Here is a 19,580-nt window from a genome sequence, read left to right on the forward strand (position 1 = left end):
CTTCGGATTTAACCCTATCTTAGAAGTTAAATTGTCACTTGATAGATCCTTGGTATTTAGTTGTCTATGTTTCATAAGCTGGAATTCAGAGTTGTGAAATCGAGACACATGTACATGCTTCTACAATTTTGCTTTCTATTTATAATGTAGCCGTTTCAGCTGCTGAACCATCTGTTTGGTTTAGAAATGGTTTCTCTGTTCAGTAATAAGAACTGTTACAAGGGCCAGATCTGACATAAATATGACTTTCTCAGGCCTGGCAATGTTTGCCAAAAATATAATGCCAGTTACCAGATATATAAATTTTATGAAGGACAGCATCTGATAAGCTTCAGGTTGGTGTATCCTCACTGCAAGGCTCCATGTATTGTGTGTGTGTGTGGATGGATGTGCAGGTGAAAACTCACATGAGCAGATTGGAGAGTCAGTGGTGCAGCACCAGGCTCCATGCTGCCATGGAGCGGTGGGCGGGGGGAGCAAACCCCTTTCCCAGCCCACTTCTGCTGCCAGTGCTGTGAGCCCAGGCCCCATGGTAAAAATACAAAGTGGCTGGGTGTTAATACGGTTGCTATGCCAATAAAAGTTGTCGTTGTTGTTGTTGTGGCTGGGTGTTGCAAGGTCCCCCAGGCCATTATAGAAAGGGGTCTGGGAAGACAAGTTGAACTAACCCCGCCCCACCTGCAGAAGTGGAGGTGGTCGCAACTTGGGTCCAAGGCCACGAGCATAGAAGGACCTAGGCCAAGCAAATCCCATTAAGCCAGAGACACCTGTGTGGCAGTGGCCACCTCCAGCCTAGGCCACCAGGTGATCCATGGCAGGGTGATGCATGAGGTTGAAGACAGATATCATTGGCAAGTTACACCATCCTCATGTGGTGGCAGCAGCCCTAGTCTGAAGACAGCTTGATCATCTGATGGGGTAATGAGGACTATACACACAAGGCTGTGTGTGTGGCAGAGGCCCCAGGCCACTCAGCAACCAATATAACTGGTGATTGTAGGCACCGCCCCTTCATGACATGACAGCTGCCTGTGACTGAAGGCTGTGGGGTGTTTCACAGGGGAGAGAGGCCTGACTGCCAAATCTTGTGCTTGGTGGCAGGATATGTGGAAAGAATTGCTGAAGAACCCCTCCCCACGGGCCAAAGCACTATTACCACATGGGAAAGTGTGAATATGATAGCAATGCTGGTCACCAGCAGGCCATAGCAGAGGATCATCTACACTGATCACTATGGCTATCTGGAACAGCATCCCCAGAGCTGCAGGCTGATTAGAGAGGCACCCAGCCTTACCTTGGAACCCAAAACTAGCATGAACATGGCTGAACCAGCTCCCAGTTTACCAGTGAGGCTGCCACTGAAGCAAAGGGGTTCTGGTTAACTGCTGCAGATGAGGCTGTTCCACTGTGCTGAAGCCACAATTGGAGTGACTGTGCCCTCTCGTCCCCCCAGCTGGCCCCCTGTTCCTTCTCTCACTCCAATTTCTCGTGAGCCCCATAAGAGTCCTGGATGACCTGGTTCCATCCCCTGGGCCATATGCTTGACATCTCTGAACTATGGTAACAAAAACAGCGTGCTAAGCTCTCGATGTATGTGTGGCGCACATCTGAAATTTGCATACTGTTTCTTTCTATCTCAGATATGGCAAGAGCATCTTACTTTAAATCAGTCTTCAAATGCACAAGTATTTTTTGTTGTTCATGTTTGAATGAGAATGCTGAATGTAACTTTCCCCTTTTTAAAAACATCAGGTCCATGGATTACAGAATGACTTTGATAAAGAGAGAGCAGATTCTCATAAGATAATACGAAGACTAGAAGATATTCTGAAGTATGTAAAATGTCTTTTTTTCTTGGAATGTCTTTGAAGAAAGGCTGCTAAATTTTTGTTGATGCTGTAGTCACTTCTGCAACCAGTTGTGTGTATTTGTCTAATGAGATCTGCTTTAACTTCTGTACTATTCTTCTTATATGTGAAGATTTGGTAGCAATTTCTTTATCTGCAAAACAGAAAAATTTAGTAGGTTAGCTCACATGTATATCAGGCCATGGCCAATGTTCCCTCTAAGCTGCAGAGTCTTGTGAGCAAAAATTCTACTTTGTGAGTTACTGTCATGAAAGTTGTGAGCCACTGCATGAATTAGTTTGCTACGGGGCCATTTTTCCTAAGCTAAGACAAAAATGTGTGAGCTGGAGATTAAAAATTTGTGAGTTAGCTCACGCTAACTCAGCTTAGAGGGAACACTGGCCATGGCCTGGCACTACATAAATGAGCCCTGTGCTTTCCTGTTCCTGCTTTTCTCCACTGCTTGTTCAGTCAGAGTCAGTTGAGGACTTAGATCTCAATGCACTTGTCCTCTAAAGCCAAAATTGCACATCTGGTTTGAACTGTGTTTTGTAATCCCACTTTGGATGATAATTTGAATTTGGATGGGACAACCAAATGCTTTGCACCGAATGGCTAATCAACCCAAGGAAAAGAGTTAGATGTGAGCACAGTGTTTGATTTTAATTAACTCAGAGTGTAATTGGTTTTATGTCTAGATTCGCTGTAAAAGTGCAGGACCTATTTGAGAGCCAGTTTGGTGTAGTGGTTAAGTGTGTGGACTCTTATCTGGGAGAACCGGGTTTGATTCCCCACTCCTCCACTTGTACCTGCTGGAATGGCCTTGGGTTAGCCATAGCTCTTGCAGGAGTTATCCTTGAAAGTGCAGCTGCTGTGATAGCCATCTCAGCCCCACCCACCTCACATGGTGTCTGTTGTGGGGGAAGAAGATATAGGAGATTGTAAGCCGCTCTGCAGAGTTGCCACTTTCTGGAAAGTCAGGGAAATGGAAATTGGTCAGGGAAATTGGTCTGAAGTCAGGGAAATTGTGATAAAAAAATCCAGTTTGAATATATTTTAATTTGCTGCTGCGAGAGCATGATCTGTTCTTGTGGCAACTGGAATAGAGAAGTAGCAGAATACAAGTGAAAGTTAATGATGCCCTCTCCCAGCTCCACCGCCAGAAACCAGCCTAATGTGTTTGTTGAGCTCTGTCCCTGTGTGATTTCTAAGGTCTGCTTGTAGCATTTGCAAAGCAAGGCTACTTTAACTGTTTAGCAATAGACAAACTTTAAACATCTGTTTCCATCCCTACCTGCTAGTACTGCTTTTAACTTACATATGATAAGTGTGTTTTTGGGTCATGCTTGTGTGTGGAATGGATGTTTTGTCTCTTGCTAAACCCAGAGCAGAGTTGCAAATAAATTTGCTGCTGTTGGATTTCACAGACAACTAGCACTTTCTACACTGCACCATGCAAAGTAAACTTTGCAAATGCGATTGTTTGTTCCTGCTGGAATTTACAAGTCTCTCACCCTCTTTCCTGACTTCTCCCATGCATAAAGGTTGCAAATGAAGGTTGTCTGCTTCTCTAGATTGCAGAAACTCCACCTCCTTTCTTGCTGCTGATATGCTCATTACACTTTCTGGAACCGGAAAGTGAAAGTGAAACTTTCTCAATTTTGGAAAGTTCTTACTTATTAGCATCAGAGTTTATTTGAATTTAAGTTTGTATCTTGGTGTAATTATTGGTGCAATTGCAAAACAGATGTTAATGTTGCAATTGCAAAACAGATGTTAATGCAGTTAATGTTGAAGCAAGCTGATATTAGATCTCTTTGACAAATATTTTTGCAGTTGAGACTTGTGTAGTTGTAGGGTGGAACATTTCATTAAGCCTTGCATAAATGCAATATGACCTATTCATTTTTTAACATGGTTATATTTGAATGGTATATTTGAATAACAACAGTGTCGGAAGGCAACCAAAAAGTTAGAGAATTGGACATTGGCTGTGAAACTTTTGCAACTTATTTTGCAGATAAAGTCCTGACTCTCCACCAGGATCTCCCAGCCACAGTTGATACAGGATGAGAACTGGAAGCCCACTGTCTGTCTTCTGGCCCTTTTTAGGACCACTTCAGTTGACTTTCTCTGGAATATGTAGATAGGATCTTGGCTGCAGTGAAGCCTACCACCTGTTCTCTGGACCTGTGCCCATCTTGGCTTGTTAAAGCGGGTGATGTCGATGTCTGGAGCCCTCTGGTTGACATTGTTAATCTGTCCCTTCATTAGGGACATTCCCAGTTAGGCTCAAAGAGGCAGTGGTATGTCCACTTTTAAAGAAGCCATTTTTGGACCCTATGGTCCTGGCCAATTACAGCCAGTTTTGAATCTTCCGTTTCTGGACAAGTTAATTGAGAAAGCTGTGGCAGAGCAGTTTCAAGCTTTCGTGAAGGATACTTCTATCCTTGACCCTTACCAGTCCGACTTTCGCCCTGGTCATGGGATGGAAACTGCTTTGGTTGACCTCACAGATGACCTCAGAGGACATCTGGATCAAGGTGGGTCAGCGCTGCTGTTATTGTTAGATCTTTCAGCAGCGTTTGACACGGTCAATTATGATCTAATGACCCACTGCCTTGCCGACATTGGAGTTCAGGGGGTTGCCTTACAGTGGTTTTTCTCCTTTCTCCATGGTCGCGGACAAAGGGTGGCTCTTGGCGAGCAGACCTCCATGCGTCACCCACTTGAATGTGGAGTAGTGCAGGGAGCTATTCTCTCGCCAATGATGTTCAACATCTGTATGCGCCCCCTTGTCCAGATTTCTCAAGGTTTTGGGCTGGGTTGTCGCCAATATGCGGATGACACCCAGCTCTGTTGATGGTTGGCCAATCAGATTCTGCCCCAGATCATCTGACTAGGGCTCTAGAAGCAGAAGTGGCTCAGCTGCATTAGAGGAAGGTACTTGGAACTAGGACAGAGTAAGCTGTTGCTGAGTGAGGAGAGCTTGTTTGCCTGGAGGTAGTTGCTGGCCCCAGTCTCTGCTGTTGCTCTGGCTGTTGGGTCAGAGGTGGGTGGGGGCTTGAGCCTTTAATTTGCAAGAGGCAGAAGTGGCTCAGTTACATTAGAGGAAGGTGCAGGGAAGTCATGATAAAGAGAATTTTGAAATGGATTGCAGCAGCATGGCTGGTGAAGCAGCAGCAACAGTGATATGTAAAGACTGTGAGATGTTTGTATTTCTACCTGAGAGTAGCAGCAATTACACTTGCAGCAAGTGTAAGTTAGTGGCCCTGCTGGAGGAGAAGATACAGGGACTGGAGGCATGATTGTCCACACTGCAGTGTATAAAGGAAGGTGAGGATTTTATTGACAGAATGCATGAGGCGCTCTTGAAAAGACAAGAGAAGGAAGAGGAAGTGGTATCGCATCAATTGGAAGAGAACCCAACACAGGAGGAGGGTTCCTGGAAAAATGTAACCCAAAGGAAGAAAATCAGGAGATGTTCTGAGCCTCTGCTGCTCAGCAATAGGTTCCAGGATCTCCCCACAGTAACTGATTCTGAACCATTGGAACAAGGCTACTGAACCACTGAAACAAGGATCAGCATAGGGGTAGTCCATAAACACCTAGTTTCTTTAAATGAAACTAAGTCCTCAGGGCCAGATGAACTGCATCCAAGGGCTCTAAAAGAGCTTGTGGGTGTAATTTCTGAGCCTCTGGCTATTATTTTTGAGAATTCTTGGAGAACAGGAGAGGTGCTGGAAGATTGGAGGCGGGCGAATGTTGTCCCCATCTTCAAGAAGGGGAAAAAGGAGGATCCAGGTAATTACCGACCTGTCAGCTTGATGTCTATACATGGAAAAGTTTTAGAATAAATCAACAAACAGTCAGTCCTGGGACATTTACAGGGTTGCCACTTTCTGGAAAGTCAGGTCAGATGGCTGTGATTACTAAGAGCCAGCATGGGTTTCTCAAGAACAAGTCATCTCAGACTAACCTGATCTCTTTTTTTGAGAAAGGGGAATGCTGTAGACATCATTTATCTTGATTTCAGTAAGGCTTTTGATAAGGTTCCATGTACTATCCTTGTTTGTAAAATGTTGGTAAAATGTGGTTTGGATCCTGTTACCTTTAGGTGGATCTGTAACTGGCTGACAGACAGCACTCAAAGAGTGCTCTTGAATGGTTCCTCATCCTCTTGGAGAGGAGTGACAAGTGGAGTGCCTCAAGTATCTGTCCTGGGACCTGTTTTGTTCAACATCTTTATCAATGATTTGGATGAAGGAATAGAGGGAATGCTTATTAAATTTGCTGATGATACTAAATTGGGAGGGGTTGCAAATACAGTAAAAGACAGAAACAGGATACAAGATGACCTTGACAGACTGGAAAACTGGGCTAAAACCAATCAAATGAATTTTAACAGGGATAAATGTAAAGTTCAGCATTTAGGTAGGAAAAATCCAATGCATGGTTATATGATGGGGGAGACTTGTCTTAGCAGTAGTATGTGTGAAAAGGATCTAGGGGTCTTAGTGGATCATATGCTGAACATGAGTCAACAGTGTGATGCGGTGGCTAAAAAGGCAAATGCAATTTTGGGCTGTATCAATAGAAGTATAGTGTCCAGATCACGTGAAGTGATGGTATCGCTTTACTCTGCTCTAGTAAGACCTCACCTGGAGGTGTTCAGTTTTGGGCACCACATTTTAAGGATATAGACAAGCTGGAACTAACACCATCACTTCTTCTTGGGCCAAAAACTGCTGTGTTTTGTGAAATGTGCCCTTTCTGCCTGTGAAGCACTTTATCTAGTTTTATTGTTCTGTTGTTCAGGTTTTTATTGTATTATTTTAAATTTGAATAGTAGGCTGTTATTTATGTTGTGATTCGCCTTGAGCTCTTTATGAGAAAGGGTGGAATATAAGCCTACTAAATAAATAAATAAATTGTGGTTAGGGGAATTGACAGATGTTGGTCAGGGAAAGTCAAGGAAATGAAAAATAAAATTTTAGTGGCAACCTTGTCTGATTCAGAGAGAAGGGCAGGGTATAAATCTGCAATCTTCTTCTTTTTGAATGTGGATTGGCCCTACTGCCAAAATGTTTCAGATCCATTGTAGTACAAGTATGTTGATGAGTATATTAGCTATCAGTTTGTAACCATTTGTAACACTACAATACATTCAGCTAAGAAGAGCATTTATTTTTGCCATAGCATCTCTTAGCTATGGTGAGACCAACCACAAAGAGTTTTTGGTTTTCCATACACATTATCTTGGGGAGTATTGACAACTGTTTATCTATTTTGGATTGATAAGGACATAAAACAAGTTGAGGTTGATGGTTGAATCTGTTGTGCTGCTGTTTCAGGAGATGTGGGATCTCTTTTTCCTTCCAGCTAGATTTTTGATAGTGGGAAGACTCAGTTTTTCTTTCCACTAGTTTTTCTGTTACGGTAGGGCAGAATGTAGCTGTGAAAGAGTTGCCATTTCAGGCCCGTGAGCAGAGAAGGAGCAATGCTGCAGAAGGAGGCACAGCAGCACTAGTTTTAGAGTGAAAGAAAGCCACAACTTCATTGGAATGACTGCAGGAGCATTGGCACATCATGGGTACCGATCCAGAATGGAGCAACCTACCTACCACCAGATATCTCCCAACCCCTCCTCTTCCCGCCACCTGGTGTGTGGGAGGGGGTGGAACCATGGTGTGGCAACACCCTGGTTCCATATAGATGCTGCCCACTGCATGATTCCTTTACCATTTGGAGGTTAGAGTCAGCTTGACAGCTCCTGAGCTGGGCTTGCTGCTAAATGGCTGCACCTCCAATGGTGAAGGTCAGCATACAGGGACAGCCTCCCCCTCAAAGGGATCCATCCCAATGCACAAACTGCCACAAGAGCAAGAGGGGGACCCCCCCCCCCCACTCCTGTGAGTACTTCTACACCTGCAGCCAGCAAAGGAGGCTGTTCCGGATGCCATGAAGTCAAATGTCCATGTCCCATTCTGAGAGATGAATCCTGTCCAGCCTGAAGAGAGCCAATTGCCTGAAGCTGATGTCCAGGTGACTGATCATGTATCTGCCAAAGGATTCCACAAGCAGCATTGTAGCCTTGCATACCTTTCTCCTGGCCAAGTCCACTTTGTTTAGTGAAATCGCCCTGTGTCACTCACACCACTCCAAGAGTTCAGACCACAGCACCCACATTGTTGGTAGCCTGGAGTGCAGAACCTCTAAGTCTGTAGCTATGGTGAGACCAACCACAAACCCCTTCTGGGCAGGGACGGCATTCTCCTTAGGCTGTATGACTATGGTGTTTGGATCCCCCAGGCTTTAGGCTTGGTGAGAGACAGTAGCCAACGCATTCTTTAGCACCCATCCAGGTGATCCATAGGTGGTCATTGAGACCCAAGCTACCACCTCATCTGGACAAAGAGGTGTATGTCTTTGCCAGAAGACAGTGCTGTGGTCCACGATCCATACTGACTTGTGGCATCCTAAAAGGGATAAAATGGCAGAGGTGTGAACAATATAGCCATACAGGGGGTGTATATAGTATGCTGCATGCTGCCAGGAGCTGATAGTGTAAATATGATCCCCCCAAGAGACTGATTTCTGTGGCTTCCATGGCAGTGTCAACATGAAAAGAGCGTGTGCCAAAATCTGTGGAGGGAAGCCCCTGAGCTGCCAGGCACGTGTGCATGTTGCTGACAAAATAAAAATGCAAAAGGCAGATACTATCGCTGTGGAGAAGAAAAGCATTGTGGGAGGAGGGCCTAACTAAAAGGTAGTTGGTCATGAACCAAACTGAGCAGAGCTAATCCAAAGGGGCAGGCTGGAGAAGAATGTTTTCCCTGCAGTCCCTTTGGTCCACTTTTGACCAGTGCAGCCTAATGTGCCATTCTGATCCCATATGGAGACATCCTGCCGGGCCAAAGTCCACCCTGAGTTATTGTGGGATGAAGTCATGAGCAGTTCACTGCTGCAGAAAGCCTCCCAAAGGACAGTGTAAAGGCAGCATTGCGTAAAGAGATGCTTCCTCTAGGGTAGTCCCACACTCCTTTTCAGCTAGATCTCCCTTGTCTCCTCCCTTGGGGAAGGGCCATCACTGCCACAAGAGGGCAATGCAGGGAGGATGGAATCTCAGCAAATGGATTTGAGGCAGCACAATATGCTGCTCAAGCTGCAGATGCCCAAGCCGGGGGGAGCTGGAGGGAGAGATTCACTATTGTTTCGGTGACTGGCAAGCATCTTGCCTTTTCCTCCCATCCCGGCAAAGCGTGCCTCAGACAGCCCAGTGGAAACACACAGATTGGTTTGGGGGGGGGGGCAGGGTGAGGCTTGCTTGGATCCTTTTGTTCTTTCGTTTCCTCCACCGTCTCCTCCACCATCCTGCCTCAAAATGGGATGATATTGTGGGGGGGGGGGGGGGACAATACAAATCCCATTCGGTTAGCTGTGATTTCTAAAGCAGGGAAGCTGGTGCCTAGGGCTTGGAGTTGGGAGAAGGCAGTCCAACTACTTGTGGAGCCTGGACTGAGTGTGTGAAGGTGGGTGGCTTGAGCTGCTTCTGTGTGAGTGATATGAAGGGGGGGAGGTGAGTGAATGGTTTTTGCTTGCATGGCTTTCATGCTGACCCTTCTTCCCCACCCCACCCTCCCTAAAATAATAAAAAAGTGTTTGCTTCCTCAAAAGCAGAAGCTGTGGCTGGTTCACAGATTGTAGGAGACTGAGGCACCGGTTAAAGTTATTGCTGCACAGACAGCCATTCAGTTCTGACTGACCAGTTCTGAGGAGAGAGCTGCATCATTTCCAAGTGAAGGGGGAAGAAAAAGAAAAGAAAGTAGAAGGGTCTGGAAAGCAAAACAACATAGATACAAACACACACAATTACAGCCCTTGAAGGAAAAAAAGTGAAATAGATACAGAAGGCTTGCTTGGAAACTATGTTCTCCCTACCCTGTGGAGTCTTGTGAGCAGAAATTCTACTTTGAGAGCTACTCGCATTAAAGTTGTGAGCTACTGCATAAAATAGTGTGCTCAGGGGTCATCCTTCCTAAACAGACTGAGCTAAGACAAAAATCTGTGATTGAGAGGCTAAAAAACTGTGAGCTAGCTCACATGAACTCAGCTTAGAGGGAATACTTCTTGGAAATTCTGTTGTTTAAAAGGAGGAGAGTGCAAAGATGCTTCCGTACTGACTGATGAGGCTTCGCCATCACTGACCAGGCTCTCTCTGATACTGGACTCACAAGGGAAGGAGCGACCCTGCCAACCTTCCACACTGACTGATGATGTTTTGCCATTGATGCCCTATGTCGATACCTCTCCCCATCTACGGACCACTCTGATGCTGGGCTAGCTTCAATGGATTTTGACACTGGCTGAGACAAACTTGACTCAGGACAACAGTCTCCTGCTAACCCTCACCTAAACTGAGTGTCACAGCTATTCTCTCAGTTTCACTCTTAGAAGGCCTTAAATCATATGGTGATCTCTTAAAGCGAATGGCCCATACCCTGACACTTTCTATGGTCCAACCTCAGCCCATGATCACCAATGCAGTGTTTGACATTATTCAATCTGACACATCAACCAATGTAGCTCCTCCTGTTAATACAGTAGTACCCCAAGCCGCCAAAGAATCCTAGTCCCAGATGACCTCTACTCTCATCACCTCTTGTCAGCCGGATCATATGTATGAAGTTCATAAACCTGGGGTCAAGATCCTGTTTATTCAGTCTTAACTAAAACTCACTGGTCATCGTTCAAAGCTTGCCAGACACTCTCTGCCTCCTCAGACAAGGAAGAACAGAAAATTGACACCCTGGGCAAGAACCTCTGCTCAGCTGGTGCCCTCAACATAATGATTTCCACTTACTCTGTTTGCATGAGCTGGTAGCAATATAAATTACAAGAGCAGCTCTCAGACATGCTGGCCCCACCTTCAGATGGCAAATGCTGTGCTGCCAAATGGTTCCAAAAAGGCAGGCATGCTCTTGGCCAAATAATAGTTACTTATGTGATGCTGCTGCCAAAACCCTTACATCGCCTGTCACTCTTAGATGCCATGCATAGCTCTGCTCCACTGCCACTTCAGCCTGACAGCAGAGTATATACAGAAAACTTCCTATTTGAAGGAGCTGGCCTCTTCTGCTCTTCCATGGATGCCATTCTTCAACAAATGGTTCAGTGCATCAAAATCTCCAGGAATCTGGGTGCTTCTGGTTCCAGATCATCCAAGTCACAACACTGGAACAATCGTGGAACACATGGCAATTCCAGCGTCAACCACTTGGACTGTCCTGGAGGCCTCACTCTTCCTCAACAACAAATTCAAGTTACAACAAATTCAAGTTCTCACCATCTCCCCTTCAAAACAACAAATTCAAGTTACAACAAATTCAAGTTCTCACCATCTCCCCTTCAAGCTGCCAGGCCCAAGGGTTTCAGGACACTTAAACTGGGCTCTTGACTTTGTTGCACACCCTTCCTCTATCCTCCCTCCTTTGGACCCACCTGTCTGTACCCATACTTACCACCTTTGAGGCTCATTACCTCTGACAGGTGGGTTCTTTCCATTATAGAGGGCAGATATGCAATAGAATTTCTTCCATTGCCAACTGAACAGATGTTTGTAACAGCATATAGTTGATTGGCTGTTAGTCCTGGAATCCAAAGAGGCCACACTCGCAACCTTCAGTGTCCTCTCAACCTGTTCCAGTGCTTGGGACTCAAGGTGAATCTGAAGAAGTTCCTCCTGACTCCTCCACCAAGATCTAGTTTGTAGAGGTGATTCTGAACACCAATTTGCATGGTTTTTTTCTATCTCACCACTGAGAGTGCAGGACATAATCTGTTTTAGACGCCTGCCCTGAGCACAGAGAAATCTGTGAATCTGAACACCAACTTGCATGGGGTGTTTTATTCTCACCACTGAGAATGCAGGACATAATCAGTTTTAGGTGCCTGCCCTGAGCACAGAGAAAAGGCATGACTCTCCATATCCATCGCCTTTGGGACCTAATGGCCATCACTACTTCAGTTCTGGTGTTTGCCAAACTTTTCATACGCATCCTGCAACTCTGGTTTCTCAGATGATTCCACCCTTCCAAAGATCTCCCATTGCCTCATCTCTCCCTACCACTCAATATTCTGGCATACCTGGACTGGTGGAAACTAGAACTCTATCTTCGCTCAAGGGCACCCTTCTATTCCCTGTTCCATTCATGACAATCACTATGGATGCCTCCCTTTAGGACTGGTATGCACACATGAATGGTCTTTGCATAGGGATGTCATGGCCTCCCCTGACCATGCCAAAAACATCAACTTCCTAGAGCTGCTAGCTGCAAACTGGCATCTACATTCCTTCACACCACTCCCTATGGTGTAGTCTGTCTCCATCCTTATAGGCACCACTACAGCCCCCATCAAAGGGAACTGTTTCTGGATTCCTTTGTACTCTAGCAGTGGGAATATGGGCAGCTTTCATAGACTTCCATGTTTCCCTGTTAGCCACCCATCTGCCTAGGGACCTGAATTCACAAGTGGATCTTGTGGCACACGGGGTGGCATCCCCTCATGAGTGGGGGATCACCAGGACATGTCTCTCAGTAATTGACCAGTGGGGTCACCTCCTAATTGATGTCTTTACCACTGCTCAGAATCAGAAATGCTAGTGATTCTCTCCAGAGCAGGAGTGGATCCCAGATCTTTAGGGGACAGCCATCTGTTCCCATGGCATGACTGATTCTTCTCTACATGTTTCCGCTTCTACCTCTGATCTCCAAGGTAGTCAACAAACTTCTGAGGGAATGCCCTCAAGGCATTCTGTTACCACCATGGTGGCTCACCAACATTGGTTTCCTGATTCGACTTGCCCATGAGATGTTTCACCATTTGCATACTGTCCTGGACCTCCTCCTGGTGAATGTAGGCCAGGTACTGCACCACAATGCACCTCATCTCAGACTGATGGCATGGAGGATTCTACCATGCTCTCCTCAGCCTCGGTGCAGTGTGTGTTGTTGCTCAATAGCCAGCTTCCACTTGTATGTCATTTCACTATGAGTGTTCCATGTTTCTACTCCTCATAGATGCCCTTCAGATGCCCCCTTCTACAGCAGTACTTTCTGTTATCTTTGAATTGCTATCACTTGTAGACTCTTAGCCACTCTTCTGTTAAGATTCTCCCTTTCAGCCATTTTGGCACATCATGACTCACTTGAGGAGATGTCACTGCTGGAAATGTTGCTGTTTCTCATAGTTCTGAGAGACTTCTGGTGCTAAGTGTGGCTCTTCCTTGTTGGGTGGTGCCATGGTAGAGTGCTCTTACTAGAGGTGCTCAATATGTCTGAGTCTGCTGGTGAACATGGCCTCCTCCAGCCCTGAGGGGACATTGTGGCACCCAATCAAGCTGCTCTGAAAGCTGTTCTGTAGCTGTGTTGTCAGATCTTCTTGTGGTGCATGGCACTGGTTGCACCTCACATGCCTGGGTGGGGTCCATGGTCTGGAGCCTGAGAGTGTATCCTGCTTGACCTTGTCTTAGTGTGAAGACCCCCTAGTGTTACAGGGGGACTTAGCAGTGCTCTCAGAGAAAGAACCCCTTGAGGCCAGATGGCTGAGTTAGCCTGGGTCCTTTTACCAGAGGCCAAAATACAGGCAGGAAGCCAGGGCAGATCTGTTTACAGCAGATCTTTTAGGAGGCATGATATGCAAGTCAGTAAAAACAACTAGCAATAATTAGCTATTGGTTAGAGCAGGGGTGTCAAATTCATCTTTTATGAGGGGCAGATCTGACATATATGAGACCTTGTTGGGCCGGGCCATGTGTGTCATAAAATGTAATACTGGGTAGCAGAGATATAAACTTTATAAAGGACACAGACAAACACAAAGATTTTTTTTTAAACTTTAAAATAAAACATGCTTAAAACATTAGCATGTGGGTCTTAAAGGTGTTTTCTTTATATCTCTCCCATGGGATCCAAGGAATTGGGCAAAGGCTCTTTTCTTTCTTCCTCAGGGGACCAGAGGGGGGAGGAGCCTCAGCCAAGAGAAGGAAGAGAGGCTTGGCTCAGTAGCTCAGTAGAAACTTTATAAAGGACACACAAACACAATTAAAGTTTTTTAAAAAAATAATTTAAATGAAAACATACTTAAAACATTAGCACTCGTTGGTCTTAAAGGTGCTTTCTTTGTATTTCTTCCATGGGATCCAGGAAACTGGCTCTTTCATTTCTTCCCCAGGGGACCAGGAGGGGGAGGAGCCTCAGCCAGTAGAAGGAAAAGAGGCTTGGCTTAGTAGCTCTGCTGTATGATTGAGAGAGCCTGGCAATGCAAGCTCTGCCTTCCCCCCTTCCTCCTTAAGGAAGAAGCCTCAGCCAGTGGAGAAAATAGAGGTTTTGCTATGTAGCTCCTGTGCAATTGAGCAAGCCTTGCAAAGCAAGCTGTGATGCAGAAGGGAGTAAGAGAGAGGGAGAAGGAAGCAGATGACAGCCAGTTGCTTGGGGGGGGTCTGATAGGAGCCCTCTGGGGCCTGATTCGGCCCATGGGCCACATATTTGACACTCCTGAACTAAGTCATCATGATTACTGGGACAGATTTATCTTATAAGAGAAGAATGATTTAGTTCCCAAAGGAACATGTAGTGGTGAGTAGTTTCTGGAAAGCTTTTATTGTAGGTGTTTCTACAATTAAAGCGTTATAGTACGAGCCTTTTTTCTGTTACAAGAAGTTTTCTAGTGATTTTTTGTGATCTGACGGCAAGCAATTTATTCAGAATGTGTGCATAAGAAAGTGGTTCCATTGTTGGTCTGACAAAATTACCTTGGACTCAAATCCTTGTTCATACTATGAAACACACTTGATGACCTTGGGCCATTCACTGCTTTCAAACCAACATGGCCTTTCCAGGTTGTTCTGCATATGAAAACAGGGGAAGGGAACTCAGTGTGTGCTGCCATGGATAGGCTGGAGGAAGAGTAGGATAAAAGTGTGAGAATAATGTGAATGTACAGCAACTCTTGAAAAAGTATGTTAAGTACAATTCTGGTGTGTGGTGGTACTTCACTAAAGCGTTCTAAATGCTGTTGCTTAATGTGGAAGACTGCTATAATGAGTCATTAGTTTCTAAGAATTCTTAATTATATTAACTGATGGACTTATCCAAAGCAAGTAGTTAATATCTAGCGTAAGCAAAAAGAAGTGGTTTCATTAATAAGAACAATGCTGTTTTTTGTTATCCAGTTGTGTATTTTAAATTCACATGTAAAATTTCATATCACACAACCTTTACAAGTAACCCATGTCTTGGAGCACATATCATGCTTCCAAGTTTTTATATTTTTGGACTAGCTGTCTGAGCTCCAGAACTCCTTCTAAGCCCCAGAAACCCAGTCCTAAGTAGTTCACTGCCACCATACTTGAGAACAAAGCCCTAGGCAGGAGGTCAGGTGAAATCTCCAGCCCTTACTGGGAGATTACAAGAACCCTGCAAGGTTGGCTTGCAAGAAAATACAAGATATCACTTTAAGAGGTAGCAAGCAACCTAGGCACTAGACTAGGCGTTGAGACTCTAGTGCAACAGACTTTATGAAGCTTAATTATAAAAATTATTTTGTTGTGTTCACTTATCATAGAAACATGCTTGTGGCAATGAAGGAAAATAAAAGAACCTAAGCTTAACCAGCATAACTAAACAGTTGTCATATTTACCCAAACATAGTCAGAAGGCAGAAGGATGTTGCACAAAAGATTCTTAGCTTTCAGCCAGGCACAGCAAGATATCATGAAGACAAAGCATGCAGTCCAAAGGTTGCGACTCTCAGCATAGCAACACGGAGGCCAGCCTGTGTTGGATCAGACATACAGTATAGGCTGAGTGGAATCTAGGGCTGCCAAGTCCAGTTCAAGAAATATCTGGGGACTTTGGGGGTGGAGCCATGAGCAAAGTTGTGACAAGCGCAATTGAACTCCAAAGGGAGTTCTGGCCATCGCATTTAAAGGAACCGCACATCTTTTAAATGCCTTCCCTACATTAGAAATAATGAAGGATAGGGGCACCTTTTGGGGCTCATAGAATTGGACCCCTTGTTCCATTTTTTTTGAAACTTTGGGAGAGCATTTTGAGGAGAGTCATCCGATGTTATGCTGAAAATGTGGTGCCTCTACCTCAAAAAACAGTTCCTCCAGAGCCACTGGGAACAACCATGTTGTTCTGCCTCTTCCTCCCGCCCCCCATTCAGCCTTAAAGACACAGACACACCATCCCAAGAGGAAGCCTTTCCAAATGGAGTCTGAAGCCTCTGGAGATGGAAAGACACATGGTGGCTGTGGGGGTGGGGCTTCTCCCCACCAGCCAGCTGACTGGGAGCAGAAAGGAGCCTGGGAAAGTGGGAGAACCCCCAATGGAACCTGGGGATTAGCAAGCCTAGTGGAATCAGACTTGCAGCATAACAACCCACAAGGAAGCCTGAGTGGATCACACTCAACTCGGCTTTAGGTAGCCAAAACCAGACCGGTTGCTGGGCCCAAAACAACCAATTGGGAACAAGCATGATGATGTCACCCCCAGAATTAATTGCTAGCATGGAGTTGATCTTAGATGGCCTTGATTCTTACCCCACAGCTGGGTAGGATGCTCTTAATTGGGAGATAGCTCTTAGCTAGTGCAAACTCCCACCTGAATCTGTTTGTGGCAGGCCAAATTCCAAACCCTTACCTCTGCAAACATTTAGACTTCGGACAAGAGGCCTAATTTACAAGTTTGAACTGACAGGCCTCTTGACCATATGATAGGCATATAGACCAAGAACCTTGAACTAGTGATTTAGTGGAACCAAAATCACTACAGCCCAGTTATCCTCTTATGATGGCAGGGGGCAGAAGGAATTTTCAACAGAATTTTGCTAGTTGTTGTCCTAGCTTGGTACAATGCAGAAAAAAATATGTTTGCTGGGATTTCCTCTAGGAATCCTTTAACCTGGATGATGTACTTTGATTTTGAAATGGCCACGGGATTATATCTGAAGCATGGAAAGGAAGTGGTATCTTTCATTGGGCTTTTTATGATCTGACAGCAGGCATTTGATTCAGAATGCTTGTATAAGATGACAACTGAATATAGATTTGTGACTGGCAGCTGTTCTAAAATTAGTAGTTCTTTCCAAATAATGCTTAACACAGTTCTAATGTATCTTCTACACACTATGAAATTTTCAGTGGAAATATATCAAATATAGCTTTTCTTCTTTGCAGTGCTTGTAATTGCTGCACTTCCCCAGTCAATGTTATTTTATATTAATACTAGCTCTCTAGTGACTGCCATGTTCTCCTTATTGAAAGTGACTTTAATATATTACTATTTCTTCATGGTGTAATTTAAATGTTTACACACCATGACTGAAAACATAAGACCTATATAATTACTTATGGCAAGGAGTTTTTTCTTTCTGATCACTATATAATAGATGAATCGCAACAACATGTTATGAAGGACAGATCGCTTATTAAGTTAAACCTTTTTGGATATTATTTCATTGATACACAAAATGGCAGTGACAGAGAATTACATTGCTATTTATGTGGCATGCTATCAACTAATATATGCAGCAGATGCTTGAAAGCTGGTTTTAAATGTGCGTATGAAAGGGTAGAGGAGTTTTAATAAATGTTAAAATGACAAACCCTGGGTGAAAGACAATGTATTTTTGAACAAAATAACAAGCAATTAATTATCCATCTGACCATACATCCAATGAAGCATGAGCCTAGAGCACATTTTGAAGGTGTCTTATGTATGTTTATGTATATTATAGGATTATTGTCTAACCAAAATTGGAAGTCCATCTTCCACTCAAACAGGACAGTTCTGGAAGGTGTGCTTTTCTTCTGTTGCCAGGATCTGCATGCTGCTGGGCACAACTTCCCCACAGCACAGCAGACTCTGAGGCTGGCTTCTCCTGCTGCCCAGATTAAACTGGGCTGTAGGAGAAGTCTTCCCAGCCAGGGTTTGGGTGCTGCAGGAAGCAATCTCCCCATGGCACAGCAGATCCTAGAGCTGTTTAAACCAGGCTGCAGGAGAAGCCAAGCCAGCCCAATGATCCACCTGCATTTCCCTCCCCTTCCATTGCACTGGTATTTGAATCTGGAATTTTTCAGAAGTTCCAAAAAATTTTCAGGTCCAATAGACTTGAACCCAAAAATACCAATTAAAATAAAATTGCACACCCCTATATCCTGATAATGAGGCATTGCCAGGGTGATCTTCAGTCATTGGCCCAATTGCCGGACATCCTAATAGGATGTGATTCTCTGGATAAGAGTCCATGCCAGGCCTTTCCAGAGACTTCTCCTTTTTGTCCAAAAGTAGGCAGATTATCAATAACATAACTCTATTCCTCTCTCAAATGGAATAAAGCAAGGCACTTCAGTATTGTATGGAACAAAATTGTCTGCTCATGGACCATCTCTATAAGAACTGGCCTCTGTCCTGATCATAGCAAAATCTAGTCTGTCCAGTTGGGTGGTCCATCTCTAGAACAGGATTTCCCATATCTGGTCCCTCTTAGAATCAAAGCAGAACATCAGCTGGGTGGAGCTCTGAGTAATCTGTCTGGTGCTTCAGATAGACCAAACTGAGAAAAGAGACATATCAGTCCACAAAGAACATGTTTATCAAGACATTGGCAAATGCTAAAATGTTAAAGCACCAGTGGTCGTAACTTGAGCAGAGCAATCTTTCTTTCCTCAAAGCAGAACATGTTTCAGGGAAGACAAATATAGCCATAGGGTGGCTTGGCAGAAGACCCTCAGCCTGCAGAGTGCTAAGTCAAGCTTGCCATGTTGCTGTCTCCACTTAAGCAATTTACCAGTAGTTTTCATACTACAAACTTTGTGTTGTGGTGCTACTCCAAAATACCTATTGTTTATAGAAGTTGACTATCTAGTCTGTTTTCCTGATGGGTTTAATTCATCTCACAGTGCATTGTTGCTAGCTGCTCTCTCACATAATAGGGAGTTTTGTAACATTCCTGAGGATAAATTTGTTCTTGGATTAGATCCCCCCTTTGTTTCCAAGGTTAGTTCCTTCTTTTACTATTTAGAGGAGAGTGTTGTCTCCTCCTTTTCCCCTGATCTGTCTCATGCAAGGAAATGGGAATGGCCCACTTTAATTGTTGTAATGGCCATTTTATCTTATTTAAAACTGTGATTCAGTAGTCCAAAGGATAGTTCATGGTTTTTAGTGAATAATCTCATTAAGTGATGGTGTTCTCTTCCATCATCACACAGTGGGTAAAGGACTGTATTCAGAGGGCCTACTCAACTATGTGCCTAAAGGCATTAACATGTGCCTAAAGGTGGTGCACTTGAACAGCACTCAGAAGCTGTCCCACCATTGAGACAGTTTACAAAGTCATTACATGGAAATTAGTATATATTTTTGCAGTTACCATATTGACATGTTTGCCTTAGCAAATGCAGCTTTTGAAGGATGAATTCTTCATAGGGTAGTCTCAATGCAGTAGCCTGGATCTCACCCTAGAATGCATTGTGATTGTAGATCCCATCAGTAGTAGATTAATCAACCCTAAAAGAACTACAGGAAGGAATTCTGTTTTATATGTGAACTTCTGTTCTCACTGTTTCTGAGGTGGAATGGGCAATGTTCCCATCCTTTGAAAAGCATTTTTTAAATGGACGCTTATGTGCTTTTGATTCTGGTGAGGGTTTTTTCTATTTGACAT

At 44.4% G+C, this 19,580-nt stretch overlaps 1 protein-coding gene across 2 annotated transcripts in view; it reads left to right on the forward strand.

The window, feature by feature from the left end:
• Nucleotides 1-19,580, forward strand: part of CEP112 (centrosomal protein 112) — a 507,150-nt gene that overhangs the window by 144,702 nt on the left and 342,868 nt on the right. For both annotated transcript variants that reach the window (XM_060252333.1, XM_060252332.1), the window contains exon 17: nt 1,753-1,832. In XM_060252333.1, the coding sequence (XP_060108316.1) occupies nt 1,753-1,832 (80 nt within the window). The remainder of the gene's footprint in view (nt 1-1,752; nt 1,833-19,580) is intronic.

The sequence above is a fragment of the Heteronotia binoei genome, chromosome 13 (assembly GCF_032191835.1).
Source record: "Heteronotia binoei isolate CCM8104 ecotype False Entrance Well chromosome 13, APGP_CSIRO_Hbin_v1, whole genome shotgun sequence".
In the NCBI taxonomy this organism is placed as follows: Eukaryota; Metazoa; Chordata; class Lepidosauria; order Squamata; family Gekkonidae; genus Heteronotia; species Heteronotia binoei.